This window comes from Nelumbo lutea, chromosome 6, assembly GCF_056320005.1.
Source record: "Nelumbo lutea isolate HS-2025 chromosome 6, American lotus-T2T, whole genome shotgun sequence".
NCBI lineage: Eukaryota > Viridiplantae > Streptophyta > Magnoliopsida > Proteales > Nelumbonaceae > Nelumbo > Nelumbo lutea.
The window spans coordinates 1,919,314-1,936,278 of NC_142689.1; the positions used below are offsets into that span (position 1 = coordinate 1,919,314).

Below are 16,965 nucleotides of genomic sequence, written 5' to 3' on the forward strand. Positions count from 1 at the left end.
ACTTGGTGCTGGTGAAGTTGGTGTTGCTGGAACTGTTGCATTTGGGCTTGCATTGCCCGCTTGCACTGCATCAGGTCCTCCAATCGGTCTTGGCTAGCTGCCAGGGGGACGGTAGTTGGTTCAATGAAGGTTGTTTCAATGGGGAGAGGAAAGGGGACATTTGTGGTAGGAAGGTTTACGGGTGCCACTGCTTGTGGCGTGTTCAGGATGGGGATCCCATCCGCCGAAAGGGGGATGGTGAACTGTCCAACGCACACTACGGGGACCTGAAGTTGCTCCCCGGTGGCGTTTGTCTCCGTGCCACGTCCGGTGTTGCTGGAGGAGGCCATGAGTGTTGGGTTTTTTGAAGAAAAAAGGGGGTATCAAAGTTTGGAGGGAGGATTTTTGAAGCGTTTTCCCACAGACGGCGCCAATTGATGGAGCGTGATCCGGCTGGTCTTAGCTGTCCGCTGCCTTACTTCCGAACGGGGTAGCAGGGATCCTGAAACGGAAGAGATAGGAAAGCTCCGGGGGGAACCCGGTGTAGAGGATCCGAAGCTCAAGTTAGAATCCTTCAAAAGCAAGGTAATACCAGATAGCGCAAAGTTTGCATACCTCCGTTGTCGGGGGGCAGGGGGCTCTTATAGTCACTTCGTGTACTCGTCCCGAGGCCCTTGTACGTATGCACTAAGAATTCTGAGGGGACTGAACTCAAATTAGCCCTTACTTTTTGTGATACTCATTGATTGGTTATAAGATTTTTTGGTACCATATCCTTCCAGCATCATAGTCGAACCCATATATATGACTTGTGAAATCACATCTCTAGACTCTAGGTACCATCTGTATTTAAGGAGTTCAATTGATATACTCTTGTATGCAATCCCTAGATAGGTTTGTAGATTTCATTAAAAAATTGCTCAGAATACAAGATATTACCATCAGTATCAGCCAGAGGCCCAGAATAGTTTAAGGAATTGACACAATAAAAAAGGAGAAAGTTATGGATTATCAACCAATCTGCTAAAGGAAAGATACCAATCCTCATAAAAGTCTTGACTTGACTGTGGAAAAACAACTTTGCTCAATTTCTGTGGCCACACTTGAAAAACTTTAACCAATCAAAAACACCACGATGGATTTGAATCAATATCGGTTGATTGGTTATCAGTTTTTTATTTTTTTCATACTCGGATTTACAAACAAAATTTGTATTCTAGTTCATTTTGTTAATAAAGTAATAATATTTTAGTTTTTAGTTTAATTTATTAACAAAAAAATAATATCCAAATTCAATATAAATTTGGTCAATTTTTGGTGTTTTTTCTACAATTTTTATTTTTTATTTTGTTTTTCAATTTCTATAGTTTCTATAATTTGAAAATATATTTTTTATTTTGTATGCACTTTCTATAAATTTTTATATTTTTTGTAATTTCTTTTTTTTTATGTATTTTATATTTAAAAATATTTTTTGAACCTTTTCCTTTTTTTCATATCTAAATATTAAAATATATGTATATATTTTATATTTTTCTATGAAGATTAAAATGATAATATATTAACAGCCCTTAGTCTCTTTAACGCCAAGTTAGTGACATGGTGAGTTTTAAACATTTTGAAATGTTGTGGTGAGTGAGAAATGTGGAAAACTCATGTTGAGTTTTTGACAATTTTCCTATAAAAATTAATAGAAACGAATTCCAATATTAATTACATTCGATCCAATGATCCATTTAAAGCCTTACATGGAAGGTTTAAGTACAACCTGGGCTGAACCCAGTCCTGGCCCAAGCCCAAAAAGTTTTGTAATCTGCTCTGTTTGTCAGATGGAGTTATGGAGGGTTCCAAATTCACAATTGCTGTTGGGAGGACGTGATCATGTTGGAACCTTGTTAGGAGATCACATCATCACAAATTCGAGTGCGGATCTCCTGTCCACGTTTATCATAGCCAAATAAGGAGATCCATTGTGTACAAATTCACAATTCTGTGAGGGGGGGCCGTCCCAGCTGAAATTGCAGAGAATCCTTGACTAGATCTAGTAAATAATAACGCTTTTTCAGCGTTACTACTCACTAGATCAGCCCCCACAAGATTGTCCCCCGTAAGTTCTCTTCCCACCGTGTATTAAGAAGGTCTTCCGATGGTGACATCGTCATTTCTGATATTTATCATGGAGAGATGTTCGCAATACACGGCGGGATACTTGGATGCAAAGTTTGCGTGTGGGGTACGTTAGCCAAACTATGCACTGACTATGTAAACTCAGTTGGGTTAATTTGACCACACTGGATGAACTCCTTGGTTATATGACTTAGATCGGCTTTCAGGGCACAGTCCGAGCACAGATCCACTATTCTCTCTCTCTGCAAGCAATGGTGGCGCAGAGGGGGCTCATCATATCTCTCTTAGTAATGCTTCTTTGGGTTCTGAGCGCCAACGCTTCTGTGCACGATTACGCTGGAGAGAGATTCATCAGCAAGGGAAATGCTTTTGTCGTCCATGCAGGCAGCGAGGGTCTGTATTCTTCGGTACCAAACAAAAACGAGAGCTCAAACTACGGAAATGGAGATTCTTATATACGGTATTATATGATCATATCTTGTCTTCCACTAGTCTGATTTAGGTTCTTGTTAATTCGGTGCTTTGGATGTAATCGGTAAGCGATTCGATCTCCGTTTTGGCTAATGGAGAGCTATGCTTTTGAATGTTGGGTTTCTTATTGCAATGTAGGGTTTTAGTGGTTGTTCGGTTGTGATTTGTGGGAATTTAGTGCAATGCAGGGTCTGTGATGGTGGATCTGGATTTGTGTAGTTGTTCTGAGGAATTGCTTTGTTTAGTTGTTCTGGGGAATTGCTTTGTTTAGTTGGTTATTGTGTCAAGTTGCGTAATATAGATTTGTAGGACCTCAGATGGTTGAAAGAATGTGGGGGAAGCCTTCTGAGATCATGTTTTGATTCAAGTCATAGCTGCCAGCCTGGCTTAGTGACGGCACATAATGTGGGGGAATGCGTTGGTTTATTGCTTTCTGGTTACATTTCTCAATGGTGAAACTAAAGTGAAAGTAGAAACATCTTGTTATGATTTTCGTTCATAGCAGGATAGCTTAGTCACGGCACAGAATTGCTCTCCCCATTTCTCTCAAATGAAAAAAACGTTACCAAAGAAACAGAAGAAACGGTAGTTGTGTTGATTGAATTCTGTTGATGTACAGATTTCAAGGTTGAAGCACAGTTGCTCTAAAACTAATGGGTGATGGACATGTCATGAACCCACTTATCTTGCCACATAATTGTTCAACTATGCGGCCTGGAACCATCTCATAATGTGGAGTTTTGATCGATCATGCATAGTTAATGAAATTTCAGATTTCTTATGCTTTTTTTTTTTTTATTTGTTGCCATTACTTTTCCTATATGCCTCCTCAAATGAAAGCAGGATTCCAAAACCAAATGAAAGCCTTTACCTTTATATTTGGCAAATAAAAGGTAATCTATGGAGTCCAAGTTCTAGTCAATAGAAAAAGGAAGGTACCACAAATTATTGTTGTGACGTAGTTGCATGATTCATTATTTGACTTGTATTGATTTGATTGAAACCAGTTTTGAAAAGATTACTTTCCGGAGGCCAAAGGAAGCTGCTCAGTTCCAACCTGGCTTGGTCCATGCCATTGTTTTTGAGGTAGAAGATCGAGATACAATTGGCGGTTCAGCCTATGGTGGTCAACGGGCTATTTGTTGCACTTCAGATCTTGCTAAGCTTGGTGCATGCACAGAAGGGGATGTCATACACCGCCCATCAACCCGACATGCCAACTGGCCTCAAGTGTTTCATGTCCCTTTAAATGGAGATGTTGCAACGCTCCAACTAAAGTCCATACAGATCACAGAAACCGGGATGTATAACCTATATTTCATTCATTGTGACCCAAACCTTAAAGGGTTGGTTATAGAGGGGAAAACCATATGGAAAAACCCTACTGGATATCTACCTGGGAGGATGGCACCACTGATGAAGTTCTATGGGCTCATGTCACTTGCCTTTGTAGTACTTGGCATCTTCTGGTTCTCTCAATATGCAAGATTTTGGAGAGAAATTCTTCAACTTCAGAACTGCATAACCTTAGTGATTGCATTGGGTATGTTTGAGATGGCATTGTGGTACTTTGAGTATGCTGAATTCAACAAGACAGGAATCAGACCAACTGGGATAACCATATGGGCTGTCACATTTGGGACTGTTAAACGCACAGTTGCACGTCTTATCATCCTGATGGTTTCCATGGGCTATGGAGTTGTGAGACCTACACTAGGAGGTCTGACATCAAAGGTGATTATGCTTGGGGGGACATTTTTTATAGCATCTGAAGTGCTCGAACTGGTAGAGAATGTTGGCGCCATAAATGATCTTTCTGGGAAGGCAAAGCTTTTTCTGGTTCTTCCTGTAGCCATCTTGGATGCTTTCTTCATTCTTTGGATATTTACTTCTCTCTCCATGACTCTGAATAAGCTTCAGGTAAATACACTTCTATTGTGATTTATCTTTTGTGCATTCTCCTCTCAAACTCATCTTCATAATATATTAACAAGCTTAGTATTTTTTTCTAATGGTAGTAAAGATCAAGATGCTTGCATGTTTTAAATGGAAACGTATTTCTTGATATGATATGATAGAGCATTTATCAAAAAAATATAATATAGTAGAGCATAAGACTTCATGTTTCCTTATTCAAAAATGAAAAAAAAAAAATCAATGTTGCCAATATCTGGTAAATGGACTTATTCCATGCAAAACCAAGTACTCAATATTTTGTAAAGTACATTTATTAGTGGTTTGGATCGTTGTTGCATACTTGCATTAATTCCAGTTGTTCTGATCTCCTTGGTTGGGCTTTTGGTTGAATAGCTTGAACATGTTCTTATTTGCTTTTTAGACTGAAGGTGTGTGTGCAAAAATATTTCATGGTATGTTTGCATTAAAGAAGAGTAACTCTTTAATCAATATGATTTGCTTTCAACAAATGCAGAGAGCTTATTTCTAAAGCTTTTGAGGGGAGGAATAGCTGATATGCGGTAGTTTTCTGCTTGTGGTTGGTAACAGGCAAGACGAATGATGGCCAAATTAGAAATTTACAGGAAATTCACCAATGCGCTGGCAGTAGCTGTTATTGTGTCTGTTGGTTGGATCTGCTATGAGGTAATATTCCTTTGGTGCATCTTATTACATATTGTTTCTATATGGAAAAATTAGCTTGTGATCTGGTGAATTCTACTTCAGGTGTTTTGTGACAATTTAATGGTGCATTTCCTCTGTTCTTTCTGTAAGACAGTTACAAGACTAGCATTGCTATTTGGGACAGAGTGCTGGGAAATCAAGAAACAATTTCGAAGAGTGTAGCTCATATGGGGATGTTGAGATGGATGAGTCGCATGATAACATAAAAAATGAGTGCATTAGAGAGGCTTAGGAGCATCTTGAATTAGTGATAAGATGGTAGAAATTTGACTGAGATGGCTTAGTCACATGCATAGACAACCAGTGACTATACTGGTGAGAACTGACTCTGCAAGTAGAAGGCTCCAAAAGAGCAAGAGGAAGGCTAAAGAAAATGTGGTCTAAAGTGGTAAAAAATGATATTAAAACTTTTACTTTGACATAAAACATAACTTTTGATAGAGAAAAATGGTGGAATAAAATTTGTATAGCCTTCTCCAAATGGTTGGAATTAAGGCTGAGACGAGAGTTTAAAAGTGGTGATACCTCTTGTGGGTTGTGGGCCTCTTTTTCTCTGTCTGAGTCAAGGCCTATTGTGTCCAACATCGTGTCTTCAGTTAAGATCATTGAGTATTGACAAAAGAACTGGTGCATATCTGCAGATAATTTGGTAAATAAAGATGGCATGTTTCTGTCTTTTCTTCTAATACATTTCTTTCCATTTTATCCTGATGACTAAAGAGAAGAATATGAAGAACAAGCTGAATATGCAAAAATGTTTTGTGTGAAACATTTTTCTGTACAAAATCTTTCTATGTAGACCACCTTTTGCTAAGCTATGGAGTGAGCTACAGCTGGGTAGCTGACCATTAATGGCCTAGTTCAATTATTTGATCAGTTTTTTATGTTCCACATGAAGTGTCTTAAGGAGGTGCACTTGGTATCTGATAAAAAGTAAGATTCTCATCACAAAACTGAGATTTAAAACATTGATGTTACTACTTGAACCTTATTATGAATTTATTTAAGCTTTCTAGGCTTGTTTAAAACTTTTCGGTTTTGTTTCACATTATAAATGTCTTCGTAGACATTAAAGGTTTTGTAGTCTTGGAAAAAAATGCAGATCTTTTTTTCTTAACTTGGTTACAATTACAAATGCTTGTTGGAATAAAAAACCATGATATTGATTAATTTTATTTGAGGCTGTTTTTGCCTTTAAGTTTATTTTTTTATGTAATGACAATTATTTATGTAGCTTTAGACTTATCAAAACAAAAATGTAGTTTTCTTATTGGTAAGTGTAGTTATTTGTTACTTTTCTGATTTCCTTTTCCCCTTTTCATTTTAGTATTTTTTTTCCTTTAGCTCTTTTTTTTTAAATCTGGGAGAAGCCGAGTCTGAAATCTTTCAGCTAATACTTGTTGCCTTTCCTGCACCGAAAAAGATACAACTTTAAGAAAATTAAGCAATTTATGGAGGTTCTGTCACTTGCCTCTCTTCTTTTTGGAGCACTGTTAGACATGATGGAATGTGCTTATTGTTAAGGAAATCCATGGAAATTTTCAGAAAGGTTATGATTGATGCTCTAAAACATTGCTAGATTTTTATCTTTTACTCTGTGTATGTTGTGTCTGTGCGCGTGTACTCAATAAGCTCGGTATTTTGGTTTTTGCTTGTGTTGGAAAAGTGGGTATTGGACCTGCAACATTCTTGTACTAGAGTCCCTTTGTTAATCCCCTGCATCATTCTTTTCTTATGGAATCCCTTTTTAATAATACTCTTTTTTTTATCAGTCTTTTTAATAATACTCTTCCTCCCTACCATTTTTTAAATCCAAATAGGAACTAATACGAGAAATTGTTTTCCCTTCTGCAGCTTTACTTTAAATCAAGTGATGTATACAATGAGCGGTGGCAGAGTGCATGGATCATTCCTGCCTTATGGCAGATTCTATCTTTCTCTCTTCTCTGTGTCATTTGTGTGCTTTGGGCTCCATCTCAGAACTCTACACGGTAAAAAATCCTAATCCATCATCCACTCTTTTTTTTTTGATAAATATCCATCCTCCAATCATTTTTTTTGATAAATATCCATCCTCCAATAATTTCTTTTCTTAATCTTCTGCATTTATTAACTTGATTAGAGAAAGCTGGAGTTACAAGGTGAGGAGAAATCTGGCTTAAAAGCCAAACTTATATTTGAGAACTGGGCCCACTGAGTCTAGATATTCTTTTGATTGTAATAGATGAATGATAAATTTAATAGGAGGGCTACCTGGAGCAAAGTTAGCTTTCGTGGAGAGGGCTACCTGGAGTAGAGTGAAGACTGTCATATGGGGCTGTCAATGGATTGGATCTGGTTCGTGACAGGGTGTAGGGGTCCTATTCTGATTATTAATCAGGACAATATGAGGGACCTAGAACCAAACCAATTATTTGTGTTAAAATAGTTTATTTTATGTTTCATTTATTATTTTCTGTCTTGTTAGGGTCTGTTTAGTTGGTTTAATTTTTTTTTTATTTTCTGTTATTGTACTTCACTTATATCAAGGGCATAAGGGTCTTTCTCCCCTTTTAATTTAGATGCCCTATAAATATCAATAGATGCTGGCGCCGCCAGCACTGTTCCATTGTCACCAATCTCACCTCTTCTCTTCTCTCTTATTTTCAATTGGCTTTATTGTCAAGATGGTATCAGAGCGGGATTATTGACTGTGAGAGCAGATCGATAAAGTTTCTCTCTTCCTCAACTTGCTGAATTTGGGTGGAACAGAGAACTGAATCTGGGTTGATCGAAACTGATCTGCGACTGGTACAGCTCTTTTTTTTTTTTTTTCTTTCTTTTCCTTCCTTGGTCGTGTACCAAGAGAAAAAAAAACGAATGAATCTGAACTACTGAATGTCGTCAGACCCTTGTGAGGTTTATACATCTTTTGTTTTGGATCGTGTGATCCTGTACCTGTGAAAAGGTGACTATAGGTCACGGATGACCTGTTTTCTCTGGTTTTTGGCTTGATTTCATGTGTGTAAGGATCTCTCTTAATGATAAATGCTCGTAGACCTTCTGGAAAGTTAGTAGGCTGGGACTGTTAACCCGTACAGGTCTGAAAATCAGTTTGATCATACCTTTTTTTCTGGAAACTGGTGTTGTTCTTGTGCTCAGATTAAGTCCAAAACCGAAGTGTGTGGACTGGTCACTTGTGTGTGGAGCAATTTTTTTTCCTAATATAAGGAGGGATCCTAAGTTGAATGTTGAGACTGAAATTCTGTTTTGATCATGTCCTTTGAGAATTCTGCTATTTCGGGGGTTTCAGGAAGTCAAAATGGAGTGAGCGGGGGAATGGATATGAGCTTTCCCATGGCTGTTATTCCTTTCGACAGTCTAAACTACCTTGAATGGTTTAGGGGTATAAAACTCTACATCATTGCTAGGGGGAAAATATGATACATCAACGGTAAAGTGAAGGAACCGAAGAACGGAAGTACTGAATATGATAGGTGGAACCAAGAAAATAGTATGATGATGTCATGGCTCTTGGTTTCTATGATGCCACAGGTAAGAAAGACATTCATGTGGACTGAAACTGCTTGTGAAATATGGGAACAAGCAAAGTCCACCTATTTAGAGCAGAGACACTATGCCAAGATATACCAACTGCAAGTTGAATCCTCTACTTGCAACCAGGGGGAGAGGAGTCTCCGGTGTACTATTCAAATCTGACATCAATCTAGAAAGAACTGGATCACTATCAGAATGTGAATGGGGAGTGTGATGAAGATGCAAAGGCATACAAGTCTCTTGTCTCTCAACAGCAAGTATTTGCTTTTCACTTGGGGCTAAATCCCTTCATATGAGTCCATCAGGGTGTAGATCTTGGGAAGTAAAGACTTGCCATCAGTTCAAGAGGTTTATGCTTTAGTCCAGTCAAAGGAGAGTAAAAGTGTGATGAATTGTACAGAGGGGGAACCAATTGCCCTAGTTGTCCGAGGAAGTACAGATACTAATATCGAAGGTTCCTTTAAGAAGGGTGATTATCAGAAGAGAACATATGACAAAAGTAAACTTTGGTACATTCACTCCCAGAAGACAAGACACACCAGAGATACATGTTGGGATCTCCATGGAAAACCTAAATAGGCACAGGATTTGGGTTAGAAGTCAACAATTGATCAGGGTAAGAAACCAATTCAGCAGAATCAGAAAAAGTATAACTCAACTAATATTGACATCTCAAGAGACTAGCCCCATGGTAACTCAGGAAAGGCATCCCAGTTCTGACCCTAAGGAAGAGATTATCAACTCTTTTCGTGACCATTTGGAGTTATATGGTAGGACTCTTCTCAAGATGGATTATAGTCCTACTCTTACCTCCTTTGCGTCTACATTAGGTAACATTGCCACTGCTTTCCATGTGTCATCTCATACATTTGATTCCCCTTGGGTAATTGACTCTGGAGCCTCAAACCACATGACCATTAAGTCAAATTTATTTTAGGCATATAAACTTTTGTTTGAGAGAGATAAGGTGAGACGAGCTGATGGTTCATTCTCCACCATAGCCGGCCAAGGAACCATTATCTCTCCCACTCGGCCTTACCTTCTCTAATGTGTTGCATGTTCCTAAATTGCCTATAAATTTGCTTTCCATTAGTAGTATTATTCATTCCTTGAACTGCTCAATTGTTTTATTTCTATCTTCATGCTTGTTTCAGGATTCGGCCTCGAGGAAGACGAGGCCAAAACCTGAAACATGGTGGATGGTCTCTACGTGTTGGAGAACAAAGTCGGTCTCGTGGCTACAAAGTCCTAGGGTTCGTCCAGTGAGAGTCAAGCCTATTTATGGCACAGTCATCTTGGTCATCTTTCTTTTGAGTCAATAAAAGTTGTGTTTCCAAAGTTGTTTAAGTTTTTTGTCAGTTAGTCAGTTGCAGTGTCAGACATGTCAATTGAGTAAATATTGTAGATGCTTTTTTCCTTTAAGAAATAAAAGATCTGAATTTCATCGAAACTGAAATTCATATTTTCTAGTCGGACAATGCAAAGGAATACTTCCATAGTGATCTCATGGAATTCTTTGCTTCGAGTGGATCTCTTCAACGAAGCCCTTGTGCTAGGACACCCCAGCAAAACGGTGTTGCTGAAAGGAAGAACCGTCACATTCTTGAAGTAGCTCGTGGCTTATTACTCCATATGAATGTTCAGAACAGTTTTGGATAGATGTTGTTCCAAAACAGTTTTGGTTGTTCCGAAACCATATGCCATCTCGGTTACTAGAGTATAAGGCCCAACATCAACTTTTGTTTCCTTCAACTCCGTTGTCCCCCATTCCAATGCGTGTTTTTGGGTGTCGTTGCTTTGTTCATAACCTATCTCCTACTCTGGGTAAACTTGATCCTCGTGCTATTCCTTTTGTTTTTCTTGGTTACCCTTTATCTCAAAAGGGCTATCGTTGCTATGATCCCACCTCTCGCAAATACTGTCTCTGTAGACATATCATTCTTTGAGAATCAACCTTTCTTCTCGGTTTCTCCTCAGGGGGAGAGTAGGGTTGAGGAGAAACACACCTAGGCTCAGACTCAACTACCTCATCTTCTTGATCATCCTCCATTCTGTGTCTTTCTTCGCTGCCACAAAAGCCAACGGAGTTAAAGAACTGTGGAACTTGACACTATGCAACCAACATCATCGGATTCTTCGGAGGCAGATCATTTTCCTCCGCTAGGTACACTTGTTCCTATTGATATGCCTGAACCTCTCAATGTTGATTCCCTTACCATTGATGCTCTTTATGTTCCTATTACCAAGAGAAAGGGTATTAGATCCTGTACCACTAATCACCCTATCTCTCACTTTGTGTCCTATGACCATATTTCACCTTCATGTCATGCATTTCTCTTGTCTGTTGACAGTATCCCTATTCCTAAGAATGTGGCAGAAGTTTTATCCAAACCTGAATAGACAGATGCAATGAAGGAAGAAATTGATGCACTGTACAAAATTGGCACTTGGGAGTTGGTGGATCTTCTTGAAGGGAAGAAACTAGTGGGATGCAAGTGGGTGTTCATAGTGAAACACAAGGCTGATGGAATTGTTGAAATGTACAAGGCCAAACTGGTGGCAAAAGGCTTTACACAGGTATATGGAGTGGACTATGTAGAGACATTTGCTCCAGTAGCCAAGATGAACTCTATCAGGATTCTTCTCTCATTGGCAGCAAATCTTAATTGAGAACTTCACCAATTGGACATTAAGAATGCTTTCTTGAATGGTGACTTAGAAGAGGAAGTGTACATGACCCATCCTCTAGGTTTTTGTGCCAAAGGCAGTGAGCAGAAAGTGTGTAGGTTAAAAAATATCTTTATATGGGTTGAAACAATCACTTCGGGCTTGGTTTAGTAAGTTTCACTTGGTAGTTCAACAGATGGGGTTCCAACAATGCCAGTCAGACCACACTCTGTTTGTGAAGAAAGGTGGAAGTATATACTGATGTTGATTGAGTAGGGGCAATCGAAGACCGAAAGTCTACCAGTGGGTATTGTACCTTTGTAGGAGGTAACTTGGTCACCTGGAGGAGTAAGAAGCAAAGTGTGGTGGCTAGATCCAGTGCTAAAGCAGAATACAGGGCTATGTCTCATGGAGTTGCTGAAATCGTGTGGATAAGAATCCTATTAGGTGAGTTGGGCTTTGCAGTCAACAACCCCATGTCACTCTATTGTGACAGTAAAGCTGCCATCAATATTGTTGCTAATCTAGTCCTCCATGATAGGACGAAACACATTGAAGTGGATAAGCATTTTATTAGAGAAAAACTTGTGAGTGGAGAAGTATGCACTCCATATGTCAGCTTAGAGGAACAACTTGCAGACATCTTCACCAAGGGTCTTCAACATGTGTGGCATAATGATTTGTGTGACATGTTGGGCATGATTGACATCTATGCTCCAACTTGAGGGGGAGTGTTAAAATAGTTTATTTTATATTTCATTTATTATTTTCTGTCTTGTTAGGGTCTGCTTGGTTGGTTTAAATTCTTTTTATTTTATGTTATTGTACTTTGCTTATATCAAGGGCCTAAGGATCTTTCTCCCCTTTTAATTTAGACGCCCTATAAATATCAATAGATGTTGGCGCCGCCAACACTATTCCATTGTCGCCAATCTCACCTCTTCTCTTCTTTCTTTTTCTCTTATCCTTCTCTTCTCTTATCTCTTGTTTTCAATTGGCTTTATTGTCAAGAATTTGTGTTTTTCAACTTTATTAATTGGGACAATTGTGTCTGACCCAATAAGACCCAATTATACATGGCACCTATAATTATCGATGATAATAACAATTCTCGCTCCTCCTCTATCTCCGTGGAAAGCAAGTCATGAAGTCTACCGAATCTTTCTTAATTCTCAGGTTTGATGTGGGAAGGTGTGACAAAATATGTTTCTAGGACTTATGGATGGGGCCAAGTCCACTTAAAGACCAATTCCCTGAACTCTTTTCCATTTCTCGTTTCAAAGGAGAGACCATCTCTACGCTGGGAACACCCTCTCCAACTGGTTTAAACTGGAATTTGGGGTTTAGAAGAGGGTTAAGGGAAAATGAATGTTTGTCTTTGATTCTCCTACTTGAAACCTTAAAGCAGGCTTCTTTGGGCCCTTCCCTTGAGGATTCTAGAATTTGGTTGGCCTCTCCTGACGGCTTCTTTACTTGCTCATCCATCTTTAAATCCCTTACCTTATATAGCTTTCAAGGGGTAGACTTTCCCAGTTAAAGAAAGTTGGAGTAAGCCTATCCCGCTCAAAATTCAAGCTTTCTGTTGGGAATTGTTCTTGGTAAGGTAAATACTTGTAACATGCTGTAGAAAAGAAGGCCTTTTGTTTGCCTCTCTCCTCACATGTCCTTCCTTTGTAGGGGTAATGGCAAGACTTTATCTCATTTACTTTTCTCCTATCCTTTTGTGCTTAGAATTTGGGATTTTTTGTTCTCTTTTTGGCTGCAGGAGGGTCCCACCCCAAGATGTGAAGGGTCTCTTCAATCCTAACTTCTTGAGGCAACCAAAGAAAAGGGGGAAGGTGGTGTGGGAAGAGAAGATAAGAGGAATGGTAGAATTTCCTTGGAAAAGAGCCGGAGTTTGGAAGAGGTGATAGACAATAATGGATTTTTCAGGGCCTGGACCAAAATAGGACAGAATCAGGATAGATTGGAAACCTCCAGAAGGCAGCAAAGTAGAACTGAACTTTGATGGGAGCTCTCTTGGAAACCCAGGTGTAGCTGGAATAGTGAATCTTGGCTATCTTCAGAGGACCAATTGGCTTTGGAAATTCTTTGAAGGCTGAACTGATGGCTCTATTGCAAGGCCTCAGGTTAGCTAAGCAGCTGGGATTTAGGATGATTGAGGTGGATTGAGATTCACAAGTAGTCGTATCCTGGGCTAAATCCATTAGATGTATTCCTTGGTCCCTAAAGCATATTCTGAGGAAAGTGGAAACGATTGCAGAAGAAATAGTGGCTGAATTTAAATGGGTTAGGAGTCCAAATGATTTAGCTGACACCCTAGCTAAACAAGGGGCTATGAGGCAAGAACTGTTTTGGGCATCCTTGTAATCTGGAATAGCAAAGTGGACTAAGAAGTTGTATTTATCATTTCTTCATTCCAAATTTTAATAAAATCACTTTTCTATTGATAAAAAAAAAACAATTTAGGACTTCATTTTGAAACTGTTTATATGCTTATAAAACATGTATTTTTAACCATAATTATCTTATGTACTGTTTATGAAATTTACTCTTTTAGATATAAAATATAACAAAATAAAGGAGAATCTTTATGTATTATTAACTATATAATTGATTCAGGTCTGAATTGTTTAGGAACAGAAAGAACTAGTCTCAACCCAATTATTGATAGGGGCAAAATCATGGAACCAGAACTGATATAATTGGTTCAGTCAGTTCGATTTTGTTGGGTAGACCCCAACCCATTGACAACCCTACTGTCATGAAAAGGGTTACGTAGAGTAGAGTGAAAGGTGCTAGAGGGAAAAAAGCTAACTGTTGCCTAAGCGTGAGCTGTCATGGAAAGGGATACCTATCACCAGAGTGAGAGTTGTCATGGAGAGGGTTGCTTGCCATTAGATTGAGAGCTGCCCAAAGTAAAGCTTTTGAGACATCAGCTGCGGAAGCATGGTGGTATGTTATGATCCTAAAGGTTAAATGGCTTGGCTTGTTGCATTCCAACTTTAAGGCTTTTGGCATATTGGTCAAGTACGTAACATAGGCAGATCTCTTTTTATTCTTGGATTATTAGGCAAAATCTCTAGGGCACCATTCCTAAGCATTAAAATTTTCTAAAATATTCTCCAAAAATCTTTTAAAAATTAGGCAATTTAAAGATGTCAAACAACTGCTATTTTAAGAAAACAAAATTACTATTTGTAGAATTTACAAAATTGTTATTTATAATCATCATAATCTAAGCCTTGCCCCCCCCCCCCCCCCCCCCCCCCCCAATCTATAGGGGTTGGCTACATGAATTCTGTTTTGCCACTCTGTTCTGTTCAGTAGTAATTCCTGTTATATTTCACCAATCAAATAATTCTTGTAATTCCTATTCATTGTAAAGTTGGAACTTACTATTTATGGTGAAGACCATATCTGATAACAGGAACCCTAAGAGGAGGCAGAAATTTAGAAATAGGGAGATGAAACTAACAAGACTAACAAGGAAAAGATTGAATACATAAAAAATAAATAAATAAACAAACATAAACTGAATGAAGAGTGACCAAGAACAATATTGTATGATAGCAAAGGGAAGAACAAACACCAAAAGAACTTAGCTGTTAAGATCTAACCATAATCAACTTTACATCTAATTATTATCAACATAGTCTTCATGCTCTGATACCATTTTGTTTTCTAGTTCAAAATGACTTCTTTAAAGTATTCTAGGAACCAAAAGAGAACAGAAGCTAAAAAATTAGATCGAAGAAAGAGAGAGAGAGAGAACTGATTTATAAATCTCATCGTCATCATACCAACTGAGTGGTGGCTTGGTTGATACGTAAACTGGGTAGTCCCAGAAGATATGTGGTTTCGAGCCCCGCTATCGACTCCAACCACACCTTTGAGAAGAGTTATTAAGATTGTTGCTGAAAAGGTGCTGTGCTATGCCAAGGAAAAAAAATGAAATACGGCCCCTATGGGAGCACAAGACAATGATTCAATACAAAAAAAAAAAAAAAATCTCGTCATCATCATACTATATGGAATGAGCTACAGGAATCCTATTTCACCATTTTGATTATATACTTAACCAAGATTGTCAACGGATATGTCATGTTTATACCTAGTTTCTGGGGCTCAATTTCATTTATGAATACTTATATCTTGTCTAATTTTCATTGTGCCTTGCACATATTTTTTGGTAATATTAGTTGTTAGAGCGTACCGACTTATAAGTGTTGGTATTATGGTATATTCCGTGCAAGTGTCCATCGTACCTTTCGTGTCTGACACCACTACACTAAAGATGAAGATGATGGTGTTGTTTTTTCTTATAGGGAATGTACAGTTATCTGGCCATCATAGCTTGTTTACTGCATAGAATTATCTGCTCGAAAATGCACATGGCAGTTTTAATGTTGTTTCTTATGGGCATGACAGGTATGCGTACTCTGAGGATACAAGTGAGGAGTTCGACAAGGAAGATACTTTGACCCTCATAAAACCTTCCACTCCTCTATCTAAGGATGTTCAGAGCTCATTGGAAACCAGACCTCTGCATAGTAGTGATGGGACACAGGATGAGAATCTGGAGGAAGACAAAACAGAATAGGAGTCGGCCCACATCATTACTACGCTTACTTTCGTTGTCTCTCCGACTCGTGTTGTACCTTTAGATTAGCTGCTTAGCAGATGCCATAGAGAGAAGATTTCAATTGGAATAGATGACAGGGAGATTTTTTTTCCTGCTTTTGTATCTTTATTTTTTTGTTAATGTTTACTACATGGGTTCAAGTTGTACCGTCGTGATCATTGTATCGTTACTATGTGATTTTTTTTTTAAGCGGTCGTTACTTTATGATCAGGCTTCGGTCCATTTGTCTGTCATTTTTTGCTTGGTAAGGTTACGATTTTATTTTTCCTTATTTTCTTTTTCGTGCATCTAGCGCTCAATTCCATCTCAGGGGAATTGGATTTTCACCTTCCTGAAAGAGATGGATGGCTCCAACGACCCATTCTTCAAAAGTCAAAACATGAAAATATGAAAAATTTGTTCCTTGCTTTTGCGAAAGTTCTCTATTAATCAGAAGTTCTTGCCTAACAATTATCTAATTACCCTGAAAAAAAGCGGTATTGTGCAATTATCAATAATGCTTCATTGATTCCCCTTAGTGTTTTTTTCCCTTTAAATTTAATAATACTAAATAAAATGGAGCACTTTTTCAGCCATTGATTCATCCTGATTCCCATGTTCATGATAGAACTGGCGTTTGTTGCAGACTTGCAGGCCTTTTTCGATGGTGCCCAAAGATCAGCAACAACTGTCAAAAGTGGGTTTTAATTTTTTTCAAGGGTGGACTAAAGGTATTAAAAAAATTCAAGTGCTTATTAAACATTCTTACGTTGTGCTTACCTGATCTAAATTGAAAGAGGACAAGTGGTTACCAGTATATCAAATATAAATTTTGGGATCCATTGCGGTAATTGAAACTAATTCAGTCTCAAATAATTGCAATTCTTGACGATAACCGAAAGGCAATGATGTGTGGGTTG

At 38.4% G+C, this 16,965-nt stretch overlaps 1 protein-coding gene across 1 annotated transcript; it reads left to right on the plus strand.

Moving 5' to 3' along the window:
- The first annotated feature begins 1,951 nt into the window (after positions 1 to 1,951).
- LOC148846768 (uncharacterized) lies at positions 1,952 to 16,276 on the plus strand. Its single transcript, XM_088952472.1, has 6 exons — positions 1,952 to 2,212; positions 2,313 to 2,566; positions 3,585 to 4,497; positions 5,083 to 5,178; positions 7,072 to 7,208; positions 15,853 to 16,276. Exons 1-6 carry the CDS (start codon positions 2,126 to 2,128, stop codon positions 16,022 to 16,024), a joined length of 1,659 nt encoding a protein of 552 aa, XP_088808598.1. The 5' UTR covers positions 1,952 to 2,125; the 3' UTR covers positions 16,025 to 16,276.
- Positions 16,277 to 16,965: the final 689 nt, after the last annotated feature.

Coding starts and splice junctions, on each gene's coding strand:
- LOC148846768 (XM_088952472.1), top strand. CDS start 2,126: ATGGTGACATCGTCATTTCTGATATTTATCATGGAGAGATGTTCGCAA. Junction 4,498..5,082: donor TGACTCTGAATAAGCTTCAG/GTAAATACACTT, acceptor GGTTGGTAACAG/GCAAGACGAATGATGGCCAA. Junction 7,209..15,852: donor CCATCTCAGAACTCTACACG/GTAAAAAATCCT, acceptor TGGGCATGACAG/GTATGCGTACTCTGAGGATA.